The sequence below is a fragment of the Pollachius pollachius genome (assembly GCF_949987615.1).
Source record: "Pollachius pollachius genome assembly, chromosome: 4".
NCBI classification, from domain to species: domain Eukaryota; kingdom Metazoa; phylum Chordata; class Actinopteri; order Gadiformes; family Gadidae; genus Pollachius; species Pollachius pollachius.
The window spans coordinates 30,506,794-30,519,801 of record NC_136937.1 but is presented as its reverse complement, the minus strand read 5'-3'; the positions used below and the strand labels follow the sequence as shown (position 1 = coordinate 30,519,801).

General features: G+C 51.1%; 2 protein-coding genes across 2 annotated transcripts in view; one reads left to right on the top strand and one right to left on the bottom strand.

The window, feature by feature from the left end:
- Window positions 1–13,008, bottom strand: part of LOC307074691 (muscleblind-like protein 2a) — a gene marked incomplete at its 5' end in the record, with an annotated part of 239,675 nt that overhangs the window by 145,304 nt on the left and 81,363 nt on the right.
- Window positions 1–13,008, top strand: part of LOC307075085 (partitioning defective 3 homolog B-like) — a gene marked incomplete at both ends in the record, with an annotated part of 33,295 nt that overhangs the window by 4,996 nt on the left and 15,291 nt on the right. The window contains 3 exons of the mRNA XM_079735591.1: window positions 6,772–6,966; window positions 10,655–10,816; window positions 11,941–12,024. Of these exons, the coding sequence (XP_079591717.1) occupies window positions 6,772–6,966; window positions 10,655–10,816; window positions 11,941–12,024 (441 nt within the window). The remainder of the gene's footprint in view (window positions 1–6,771; window positions 6,967–10,654; window positions 10,817–11,940; window positions 12,025–13,008) is intronic.

Below are 13,008 nucleotides of genomic sequence, written 5' to 3'. Positions count from 1 at the left end.
CATGTTGTTGACAAGCATTAACAATACTAGCTGGTGGATCATCTCTCACACACTCACACACACACACACACACACACACAGAGACCACTCCGGGAGCCCGCCCCCCCCCCCGCTCGTCTAAACATCTGTTTCGTACAAAAGACCTCCTGTTCAAAGAACAAACGTCTTTGTTTAAATACAAGTAGAAGCAAGACATCTGCGAGAAAAAATAAGTAATGGAAAAACTGACTTCCTGGAAAATCTCAAATCTTTGTGTTCAATTCTGATTGGACGGCGTGACAGCTTCTCTTGGTCGAGAGGGGGTCCTGGCGGTTAGGGAACAGGCTGAAACTGGCCAGTTTCAACAGGCTGTGTTTCAACAAGCTAGTTTTTACCGGCTCTTGAAAAAGAGACTTTGACCTGGTTAGGGAAAGGTAAAAAAATATCAATCAAATTAATTTAAACTTCAGACCCTCAACCGGCTGAGTTTCAACCGTATGAAAAAGAAACCGACCTCCGACCACATGACCACGGCACACACACTGCTCCACACGAGGTATAACTGCAAGGGGGGCTGTTACACTGTAGTGTGTGTGTGTGTTTGTGCGTACCCGTGTGTGCCCGCGCGTGTGTGTGTGTGTGTCTGTCTGAGCGCAAATGTGCACAAAAACGAAACTAGCCATTAAACGCTTGTCTGCTAGCTTATTAGCCGTTGCTAGGTAGCTTAGCGCTGCAAACAGGGTACTGCGTCTAATAATTGGACTCAGTCGACCTGTTGCGACGGACCGCACAGTGATACTGCATCGCTGATAACGTTACCACATATAGATGTAGTATACTATCCCCCCAGACTCCTTACAGTCTACAGCCCATTCTTTACAATTAAAGTCCCCGCTGTGAATCATACCATTCATCACGCACCACTTCTCTTTCTAAGTTCTATCGCGAAGTCGGTTGAACCGTTCTGTTCAATGGCTCGGCACACGACGGCCATTAGACACTTATTTGTTACATATTATCACAAGTGAGTAGGTTTGCTGCATATCTTTGCATGGAAACCCTGTGGGAGTCGAGGTAGATTGGCTCCGGGTTTGAATCCCTCTATTGCCGCTGTGCGATGAGCAAGTACAGTCGATTTCGTGTAGTGAGGATTGGGTTAGGTTACGCAGTCGTTGCTGCTGCTGTTGTTGTTTCAATACCGTCAGGTCTCCATCTCGCTCCCTCTTAAAGAGGTCTCTCTCACTCCCTCATTCTCGCTCGCTCTTCCTAATGAATTGTCCTGGCCTGGAGAAAAGCACTTGCTCGTAGTAGGGTTAGAGTTGGAGACACTGAGCACATCTTCTATTGAATAGGGGGGATCTCTCTCTCTCTCTCTCTCTCTCTCTCTCTCTCTCTCTCTCTCTCTCTCTCTCTCTCTCTCTCTCTCTCTCTCTCTCTCTCTCTCTCTCTCTCTCTCTCTCTCTCTCTCTCTCTCTCTCTCTCTCTCTCTCCCTCCCTGAGCACATCCACCCCTTTTCTAAAGCACCGTGTTGACGGAGAGTGGACATAATTACCCCCCATCTGTGATCAATAAAGAACTTTCTTATCTCCCCATCTCCTTAACTCCTGACAAAGGCGTTGCAACTTTCCCCTGGTGAAGGACAGACAAAGTTAACACACACACAGTTAAAACACACAGTTTACATCCAGCTTTGCCCCCTAAACTCACAGTCCGCTCCACTTTCTCTGGGATTTATTTTCATCTCTCTCTCTCTCTCTCTCTCGGCGAGTGGCAGCTGAGCGGCCCGTCGATGGCGCCCAGCTCGATGGAGTGGCTGCTATCGACGCCGCCGCCGCTGAAAGGCAAAAGCCTCGTTCGCGCTTTCCTTTCAGACCTGAAGAATGGGAAGGGAGGGAGGGAGAGAGGGTGGGTGGTAGCGATGGAGGGAGAGAAGGAGGGTGGGAGAAGTGGGAGGGAGAGAGAGAGACGAGGCAGAGGAAGATTGCCGCGATACTAAAACGATTTTTATAAAAAAAATATATATAAAGGTGGGTTTCTTTCATTAAAATCTCGTTCTTCTCCTCCCAGCCCTTGTTGTTCTACCACTAAGGCATTAGAAGGAGATGGGTTGTAATGGAGGGGTTTGGGGATGCACTTTTGTTTTTGTGCGCGGTCGTTCCCCCTCGCTTTGTGTGGAGATCACAGAGTGTGATATCCTGTCTCGTGAGGACGGCCTTTACATTTTTTCCTATGTATGCAATTTTCAATTTTTCCCTGCTTTTGAAGACATCCAGAGGGAGTGTGTGTGTGTGTGTGTGTGTGTGTGTGTGTGAGTGTGTACGTGCTTGTGCGTTTCTGTGTGTGTGTGTGTGTTTGTGCACCTGCTTGTGTGATTCTGTGTGTGTGTGTGCGTGTGTGTATACACGTGCTTTTTTGTTTCTGTGTGTGCGTTCTGTGTGTATGTGTGTGTGTTCACATGCTTGTTTGTGTGTGTGTGTGTGTGTGTGCTTCTGCGTTCCTGTGTGTGTGTGCGTGCGTGCGTGCGTGCGTGTGTCCGAGCGTTGAGCGCCTCAAAGGCAGGAAGTGGGGGTTAGCGTGCACACGGCGGACCCCTGGGTCCCCAGCTCACCTAGGCCAACGCACAGGAAGTGAGGTCACCAGGCAGAAGGAAGAGGCTGCCCGGGGCCGCGCCGGAGCAGCGGTCGTGTCTGACTGACTCCAGTCCATCTGTCTGTGTGTCCTTGTGGGGCCCGTCTCTCTGCTCAGCTATTCCCCTCTCTAGCGGCTCTCACTCTCTTTCGGCCCGTCGGTGTCCCTCATCTTTCCTTCTGTCTGTCGCTTTTTCTGTCTGTCTCTCCGTCTCTCTCTTCCTCCCTCTGTTTCTCTCGCTCTGTCTCTCTCTCTTTCTCTCTCTCTTTTGCTCTCTGTCTCTCTCTCTGTCATCTGTCTGTCTTTCTCTCTATTTCTCTCTCTCTCTCTGTCTCTTTCTCTCTCTCTCTTTCGCTCTCTGTCTCTCTCTCTCTGTCATCTGTCCGTCTTTCTCTCTATTTCTCTCTCTCTCTCTGTCTCTTTCTCTCTCTCTCTCTTTCGCTCTCTGTCTCTCTCTCTCTGTCATCTGTCTGTCTTTCTCTCTATTTCTCTCTCTCTCTCTCTGTCTCTTTCTCTCTCTTTCTCTCTCTCTGTCTCTCTTTGTCGGTCATCTGTCTCTCTCTCTCGCGCTCACGCTCGCTGTCTCTCTATCTGTCTCCGACTGTCTGTCTGTCCTTTGTCTGATCCTCACGTCTTCAGATTACAGTAATTCCCATTACCGTAACCCTCGTACATTCTTTGTCCCCTCCCCCCAAACTTCCCAGAGCAAAGACCCAGATGAATACTCTAATATGTTTTTCTTCCTTCTATCCCCCTTTTCCTCTCTCTCTCTCTCCTCATCTCCCTCTCCCTCTCTCACTCCCCCCCCTCCATCTCTCCCTCTTCCCCCATCATCCTCCCTCCTTCTGTCTCACTCCCTCTCTCTCCCCCTCTCTCTCCAATAAAAGGTAAGTGTGTGTGTGTTTGTGTGTGGCACACATTAAGGCGATTAATTGCCGCTGGCGAGGAGCTGGTTAGATCTCATCTTAATTGAATGTCGCTCTCACCCCTAATCCCTCCACACCCCCTCCCCCCCTCCCCCCCACCACCCACCCCTTCCATACTCATTTCAAATCCACGGCGACACAAGATCCTCTGTGTGTGTGTGTGTGTGTGTTTGTACCCCCCACCTCTTCCAATTTGGGTGGGGGGCCTGTGTTCTGTACAATGGGGTGGTCGAGAGGGAGAGAGAGAATCAGACCATGAACAATGAGTGGGGTTGTTGCTAAGACCCTCCGCAGGGCGGTGTTAGTGGGGGGGGGGTCCTAATCTGCCCCCCCCCCCGAGGACGTGGCATTAGAGAGGAGACTTGGTGTGTGTGTGTGTGTGTGCGTGCGTCTGTGGAAGACCACCGCTGAGATTCTGCTGGACGTCTTAATTGCAGTTGCCCCCACTTCAACAGCACTCGGGATTCCGTGGATAAACATAGTGTGTGTGTGTGTGTGTGTGTGTGTGAGAGAGTGAGAGATCACATCCGTGCGACCCACCGCAGAGTTGAGGCTGTGTATACAAGTGGACCACCTCATCAGCCCTAGGACTCGGATGTGTAAACATAGAGTGTGTGTGTGTGTGTGTGTCTCTCTTTCTGTGTGTGTGTGTGTCTCGTGTGTTCGTGTGTCTCTTTTTGTGTGTGTGTGGCTCGTGCCGCCTCTGATGTTGTGCTGTGATTCGGCCCGTTTCACCTCGATTGGTACCGGAGCCTGGAAAGAAAAGCGAATAAACACAATCTAGAGATCTCCCAGACAGCTTACTCAGTCCAAGGAAGCAGAGATATCCCAGGTAGGAAGGGGTGAGCACCCAGGCAGGAAGTGGTCAACGACCCGGTGGGTCCTCACTGTACCCCTGGCGCCAGGTGCTGAGGGACCCTGAGAAAAGCGGGTTTCTTTGACTCGCTTTTATTTTGAAAACAGCGACAGAGGTTTAAAGCTGCAGTATGTAACACTTCCGCAGGCTCCCAGCTTAATATAGCCTCGACATATCCATAGTAAAGGCTGAGCAATATTGATTTACATTCTGCTATCAGTCAAATCACGTCCAATTACTGATATAGTCTAAAAAATAAAGTTCTCTCGTTCTTTGTTTACAAGAATCATACTATGGACACGCCCACAACCCCTCCTGCTAATGCCCCCCAGCTAGCCGAGCTATGCCCGGTTAGCTATGCTAACCGGTTAGCTATGCTATGCCCGGTATGCTATGCCCGGTTAGCTATGCTAACCGGGCTAAGCCAGTTGCGATGTTTAATTAAGATATATACGTTTTCATGTCAGAGACTAATACATTTGTTTAAACCTAAGCCTAGGCACGTCTGAGCGAAGTGTTCCTTTTAATGTACATTTATTATATCAGACTAATGCAGTCAATTAACCAGGCTAATGCAGGAGTGATGGATGTGATTCTTTAATTAGTAGGCTTTTATTTTGAATTGACAAACTAATTCCTTTATTCACCCGGGCTTTGCCAGGTGTGATGGATGTGTCGATTTTATTAACGTATTTTTATTTTGAAGTGGGAGACTAATATATTGGATCCACCGGGCTTTCAAAGTTGGGATTGACGTTTGTTAATGAAGCTTTTATTTTGAAGCCAGAAACACAACAGATTCACACAAAGTACATTTTTTTAGCAAAATCATCAATTCAATCAAGTTAAACGCTCCAAAGCTACAACGTCACAAAAGTATCCGTCCCGTTCCATTGGATTTTCCGACAACAAAATCAAAAACCCTTTTCTGTCTAAACACTGAAATCGGAATCAGCGAAAATCCAGAATATTACACTTTAAAGAAAATGGCAATTCCTCACAAATCCATGACTCAAGTCCCAGAATTCCTTCATTCCCTGTGTGTGAATATATATTCATCATACCGAGTGAGGAGAGCTTTCCGGAAGAAGGGGGTGTCAGAGGTGGGAGCTGATGTAAGTCCTTGGTAATTTCACAGTCAACATTCGCTCCCATGACAACCGTGACAGTTGGTACGGCTGCTATGCATCCATATATGTAAGCGAATATATACCATGAGGCTTGTAATACGGGGGTTCGAGTGTGTGTGTGTGTGTGTGTGTGTGTGTGTGTGCACGTGTGTGTGTGTGTGTTTGTGGAGCTAGGGACAGATAAGGAGGATAGGTGTGTATTAAGAGAAACTGAGAAAAGATGGAGGGATTAGCAAGAAGGATGAGCCAATATGAAGAGGAGAGAGATAGTGTGTGTGTGTGTGTGATACCAGTGCATGATGGGGTTATTACTTTTCAATGCAACCCCCAGCTGTAGGCTTCCAATGAAATAACCTCTCCATTGAATTACTGTCTCACTATTGTCTCTCTCTCTCTCTCTCTCCCTCCCTCCATCTTTCCGTGTACAACATTTTTTGCAAACATGGTGACCTCTTTGATTTTCCCCACACTGTTCGATTAAGAAGTCTACTCGATGTGTTATTTTTCCTGTTTACACCCAGAAAATACATTTAGTTTATTTTTGTTGCTCCCCGTCTCTCAGTTCAATTCAAAGAGCTCCACATGCACAGAAAACATACCTGCACATCTCCAAAGCATGTGGAAGGGAAAATAACCCAAATACTTTTTTTTTTCTCCCTCCTCTTTCTCTCTCTACATCTCCTCCTTACTCGCCTCCCTCCCTCACACCCTTCCTCGCTTCCTCTCTCCCAACCCCCTCTGTCCCTCCCCCTCTCCTCTCCCCCCTCTCCTTTCTCCAACCCCCCTCTCTCCCCCACCCTGTCTCCCCCCTATCTCTTACTCCCTCTTCCCTCCCATCTCTCTCCATCCATCTCTCTCACACCCTCTCCTCTCCCCTCTCCTACCCCCTTCTCTCCCCCTCCCACCCCCTCTCTCCCCCCCTCCCCTCCATCTCCCCCATCCATCTCCCCCTCCCGCCCCCTCTCTCCCCCCTCCCACCCCCTCTCTTCCCCTCTCCCCCTCCCACCCCCTCTCTCCCCCCCTCCCCTCCATCTCCCCCATCCATCTCCCCCCTCCCGCCCCCTCTCTCCCCCCTCCCACCCCCTCTCTTCCCCTCTCCCCCTCCCACCCCCTCTCTCCCCCACCTCCCCTCCATCTCCCCCATCCCTCTCCCCCCTCCCACCCCCTCTCTCCCCCACCTCCCCTTCATCTCCCCCATCCCTCTCCCCCCTCCCACCCCCTCTCTTCCCCTCTCCCCCGTCCCTCCCTCAGAAGGGTGAGGCCCCCCCGGTGGGCGGGGGGCTGCTGCCGGAGGACGGCTGGGAGCAGCGGGTGTACGAGGTCCCCCTGAGTGACAGCGGCTCCGCGGGCCTGGGGGTCTCCCTGAAGGGCAACCGCTCCCGGGAGACCGGGGAGGACCTCGGCATCTTCATCAAGTCCATCATCCACGGAGGCGCCGCGCACAAGGTGCACCATGGGGCTTTTACTTTGGCGGAATAATTCCTTTGCGCGCAATGTGTAGCTTTGTTGTTAGTGCTGATGTGTGAGCGTAGACGTCGCGCTGGTCCGGGGGGGAGAACCTCTGAACCTCTTCCTCAAGTCCATCGTCCGGGGAGGCGTGGGGCTTTTACTTTGGTTGCACCACGGGGCTTTTACTTTGGTTGGGTTCTTTGGAGGGATTTATTTGTTGCCGTTTGAAATGTAGCTTGTTGTTAGCCTCGTTATTGGCCTTCGTAGAGCACGTTTCGTCGTCACGTTGGGGCTTTTACTTTGGGATTTTCGATTGTTGCTTGAAATGTAGTTGTTAGTGCAGACGTCGGAGTGTCGATGCCGCGCTGGCCTTCGGAGCGTGTGCATTGCCGCCATGTTGGGGAGGCCGGGACGAACGCAAGTCATCGATGAAAAGCAGTATAAACGTTAACTCTTGAGCCATTTCTAGGAGTTAGGGTTTCGGGTTTTGTGATATACCTCGAGTAAAAAGATAATTGCATTGTAAAATCGTATATACAAATAATAGAGCTTTAGAGATATCTCTGCTCCCCCGTTTACTTGTATTTGTCTACATGCCTGTCTCGGCCTCTCCAAGCAGTCAGTTTCTCTCTCTCTCTCTCTCTCTCTCTCTCTCTCTCTGTCTCTCTCTCTCTCTCTCTCTCTCTCTCTCTGCTTCCCAACCTCTTACCTCTCACGCCCCCTCACTCAGAACTCAGCAGCCACTTAATTGACTTCCCTTGACATCTGACCCCTCTTGACTCATTGAACCCCTTTGACCTCCCCCGTCCCTCCCTATGTGACCTGGAGGTTCAGCTCTCCCCACTCTTCTTATCGGCGTCTCTCAGAAGCTCCTGCCGGCGTGAAGGGTCTGAAATTAAGATAACGGAGCCGCATAAAAACATGAACTTTAGGCCGCAGACAACAACAAAGCAGTTAGCCTCCGTCTTATCAACTCGTTTGCTGTCTGGGGGGAGGGGCTAATCGCTGATAGCTCTGTGTTATTCTAGTGAGCGTCATGGTGATTCGGAGTGAGACCTACATCACTAACGGAAAAGTAAACAAGCATAGAAAAATATGTTTTATCGGTTGAAAGATCGTAATGAAAATATTCGGGTATTCAGGTGGTTGATGGCCTGGGATTAGGCGCGTGTGCGTGTGTGTGTGTGTGTGTGTGATGTGACTTTGGAAGGAGGCCAGATGTTGATAGCTTTCCCAGCTTATACTCTTCTACGTCTAGAGATATCTCCTCTGGTTCTGCCTGCTCCTCTCTGGTGGAAGAGAGGCTTGAATGTTTCATGGGACTGGCTGGCAAGGTGGGGAGGAGAGGGGTGGGGTGGGGAGTAAAGAAGTAAGGAAGGAACACGGGGAGACAGAGAATTATGCATGTGGGGAGAATATCGACAAACTGAACAATGGAGAGAGAAAAGAGAGAGAGAGTGAAGGAACTTAGGAGGACATAACTGACTTGAAGTGTGTGTGTGTGTGTGTGTGTGTGTGTGTGTGTGTGTGTGTGTGTGTGTGTGTGTGTGTGTGTGTGTGTGTGTGTGTGTGTGTGTGCGTGTGTGTGTGTGTGTGTGTGTGGGTTGGTGCAAGTGCCCGTTCGTTATCCTGCGCGATAAGGGATGATGATGCATGCTAATGAAATTCAGATAAGAAGGTAATGAGACTGTCGTCCCTGATCCTTTCTGGCCGCGCACACGCACGCACGCGCACACACGCACACACGCACACAGGCAAACACTCGTACGCAGAGACACACACACACACACCGACACGTGCAGACACCTACACACACACATACGTAAACAGACATGCACACACGTGCACATACAGGAACACGCACACACACAGAAAGACAGACGTGCACAAATTGGCATGCACGCACACGCACACACAAAGGCACACAGTCTCACACACACACAGCCCCTCGCTCAATTCCTCACACACACACAGTTGGGAGGGGGGGGGGGGGGGTAACCTATTTCCATTAAGCACTGTGTGTCTCCGTCGGGCCCCTGGGGGCCTTAATTATTCCGCTGTCTCCTCCGTTCCGATCCCGGCTGACGATCTCGGATCTCACAACACGCTAAATAAATTAGCTTGACCGCTAACCGCTTATTTTAAGCCCGCGTCGGCCCGGGCCTCCAGATGGGTCCGTGTGAAAACGCAGACGGCGGTGATGTCTTTGGGGTTTGGCCTCAGATTTTACGCACTACTCTTTAGCGGTACACTCCTAATGGTTAGGGAAAGTGCGCTTGACTCTGAGCCGAGAGGTTCTGGGTTCGATTCCCTCCCGAGACGCACTAAGCCCCCACCTTCTCGTTAAGGAGAAATATCAGACTTTAGATGAAAGCGTCTGATCAGATGGAGAGTCTCATCCTAAAGAGGGGAATATACTTTGTTTGTTTGCAGACACATATCGCCTCTTCAACGGCCGTATGACGAATTCAGGCCTCGGGCTGGGAGTGTGTGTGCGTGCATGTGTGTGTGTGTGCTCGCGGTCTGCGTACAATGGCCCAGAGGTCAGTCCAGGGCGGTGCCACCATAATGAGTTGGTGTCAAAGGTCAAATGCTGACCATAATGGACTCATCATGGCCTTTTTGTCAATCACACACACACACACACACACACACACACACACACACACACACACACGTGCGCACACAGCAATGTCTGTGCCATGCGGATCTTTCTCATCTTATATGACTCTTATTTTGTCCTTTTCTGTTATTTTTGTATTTCTCTTTCTCCCCAAGAATGCCCCCGTCTCCCTTCCCCTCCCACCCCCACCCCCCTCCCCGCCTCACCATTGGTTGCCGTGGCGGCCAAGAAGCAGCTTCTATTTAAAACACTTAGAGGTGTTTTAGTGACCGCCAGCCCTTCCATTAGCTGCTCTATGTATTTATCGCAGTGTGCTCGGCTAGCGGCTGATTGCTAACGCTAACTGTCTGCCTCTCTCGCTCTCTCTTGCCCTCTCGGCCTCTGAACACTTTGATTCCGACATGTCTGGCACACAAAAGGGTGCACACACACGCACACTCACACACACACACACACACACACACACACACACACACACACACACGGAACTACACACACAAAACTAAACCCACACACACACATTCACAGGTACACATGCACACACACATGCACCAAGGCACACAGGTATAGACACACACTCTATTGGAAGTGCACAAAATTACACCCCTCAGACACTCATAATAATTCTGCTATCTCCAAAATCAAAATGTTCTCTTTTTCTTTATTTTCCTCAATTCTCAAATCCCTCCTTCAACCCGATAATTTTAACGTTTTTAGGCAACTTCACACACACACACACACACACACACACACACACACACACACACACACACACACACACACAGAGAGGGACACACACGTGCATGGACACAGACAGACAGACAAACACACACACAGACACACAGAAACAGACACACACACACACATACAGAAAGAGACACACGTACTTAAACACAGACACACACAGAGACACGCACACACACGCACACACTTAAAAGTCAGCCATTATGAGGAGCATACTAACATTTGTAACACAAAACGGTGCAAATCTCTCTCTCCCTTCGCTCCTCTAACCACATCTCCCCCTCTCTCCCCCTCTCTCTCCCCCCTCTCCCCCATCAGGACGGGCGTCTGCGCGTCAACGACCAGCTGCTGGCGGTCAACGGCGAGGCGCTGCAGGGCCGATCCAACAACGCCGCAATGGAAACCCTGCGCCGCTCCATGTCGTCGGAGGGCAACGCCCGGGGAACCATCCAGCTGGTGCTGCTCAGGCCCACCGCACAGGTAGCTGGCGGCTAGCACTTTAGTTGCTTGTGGTTAGCGCTGTAGCACTAGCGGTTAGAGGTATGGTAGCTTGCGGCTAGCGCTGTGGAAGTTGGTGGTTAGCGGTATGGTGGCTAGCGGTCATGGAAGCTAGTGGCCCAACACAGGTAGCTAGCGGCTAGCGCTGTGGTAGCTAGCGGCTAGCGCTGTGGCAGCTAGCAGTTAGCGCTGTGGTGGCTAGCAGTTAGCGGTATGGAAGTCATATTGCTTAGCGGTATGGTAGATGCCGACTAGCGGTACGGGAGTCAAGGGTTTAGTGCTATCTTAGCAAATGGTTCGGAGCTCAGATGATGCCTAGTGTTCATCGTTACCATAGTGTAGCGGTTAGCGCTACGTAAGTGTGATAGTTAGTGCTTAGCTCTACGGTGGCTAACGGTTAGCAATACGGTCGTGTAGCTGAAGTAGCAGTAGGGAAGTACTCGTACCGAAGTCAGGGTCAACCACGCAAGGCATTTACCACCAGGTGCCTTGCTCAGGGACATTCACAAAGTGGATCGGAATAATCAAAATATTAACCATTTCTGAGGATGCAGGGAAACGCTACTTGCGTAGCTCTACTGGTTGTCATTTAATGCTGTGTCCTCGCAGACGTCTTCTGGAGCTCTTTGATGGGGCAATCAACAAACATGCCATTCCATCTGCTGGGAGGAATCAACATTCGAATGTCAGAAAAAGCCAACCGTTTTGTAGTAACACGGCGAGTTCTGCGCGTGCTGAAGAAGGCTTCAGTGTGTGCGAGCCTTCAGGGTGTGAAAAGCATACACCTAGTGACAGATGTCCACGGGTGACTGACGTAGGAGTCGATTGGAAGGCACTCCAGAATATGGTAGAGGCCCTTGACCCTCTCTTTGGGAAAAGCGTCTGTGATTTTTGGAGTAGCTACGATTTACATAAAAATGGATTAAAGTGCAAAGTAAATGTAGGTGCAAGTGTTTTTTTTTTGAGGGAATAGATCTGTGTGGAAAAACCGACCGCCAAAGTTCCCCGGGTTTAATGAAAAGCGATGTCGGCCATTTTGTGTGTTTGTTTACACAAAATGCACTCTTCCCTTTAATGTAAGACTCTGTTTACATGTTGTCCTTCAGACGACCACCAGCCAATCAGGAGGAAGTGCCAACGCCGCCGCCGCTAATGGCTACCAGGACGCTATCTCCCACACAGACAATCAGGTACATCCAGGTGACCTCCTCCGCAGCGTACGGCCACCACAACAACAACAACAACAACAACAACAGCTGCCACAACAGCAAACCGAGCAGCCCCCTCCCCGCCGCTCTTCCTCCCTCCTCCCCCTGCTGAGGAGGCGGGCCTCCGACCCCGTTCCCCACGGCAACCAGCGGCGGGGGGCTGCCGGCGAAACGCACACCAGGTACACCTATGGCCTCGGCCAGGGCCAAACCGCCGTCGGTACCAGCACCGGCTCGGTCTCTGGTACCGCGCAGCTGCATCGTCATGATGACGGCGGCCCCCTGGCGCACAGCCATACTTGGGGCAGCCTGCGCCGGCCCGCTGCCGCCGGGAACCTGAACCGGGACGCGACACGCCCCCACACGCGGCCGCACACCCCAAATAATGAGGGCCGCCGTTCGGCCCTGCGTGGTGGCCAAGCCCCCGGCGACGGGCGCGCCCATAGTGGCGATCGCAGGCGGGACCCGATCGCTCCCGGTCAGAGTTACGCCGACAACATCCGGGCCATGGCGGACCAGATGTACGGGGACCCGCCCCCCCCGCCACGCCGCGTGCCTGCACGTTGTCATGGCAACCGAAACACCGGCAGATGCGAGGACGCGCGGGTTTATGGGGACACACGGGGTTATGGGGACAGATGGGTTAATGGGGACACACAGGTTTATGAGGACAGACAGGCTTATGTGGACAGACGATTAAATGGGGACACACAGGCCTATTTGGACAGACGGGTTAATAGGGACAGACAGGTTAATGGGGACACACAGACTTATGAGGACAGGTGGGTTATTGGGGACACACAGGTTTATAAGGACAGACAGGGTAATGGGGAAACGCAGGGTCATGGGAACACAAAGAGTTATGAAGACACACAGGTTTATAAGGACAGACGGGTTAATGGGGACACACAGGCTTATGAGGACGGACGGGTTAAAGGGGACACACAGGCCTATTTGGACAGACGG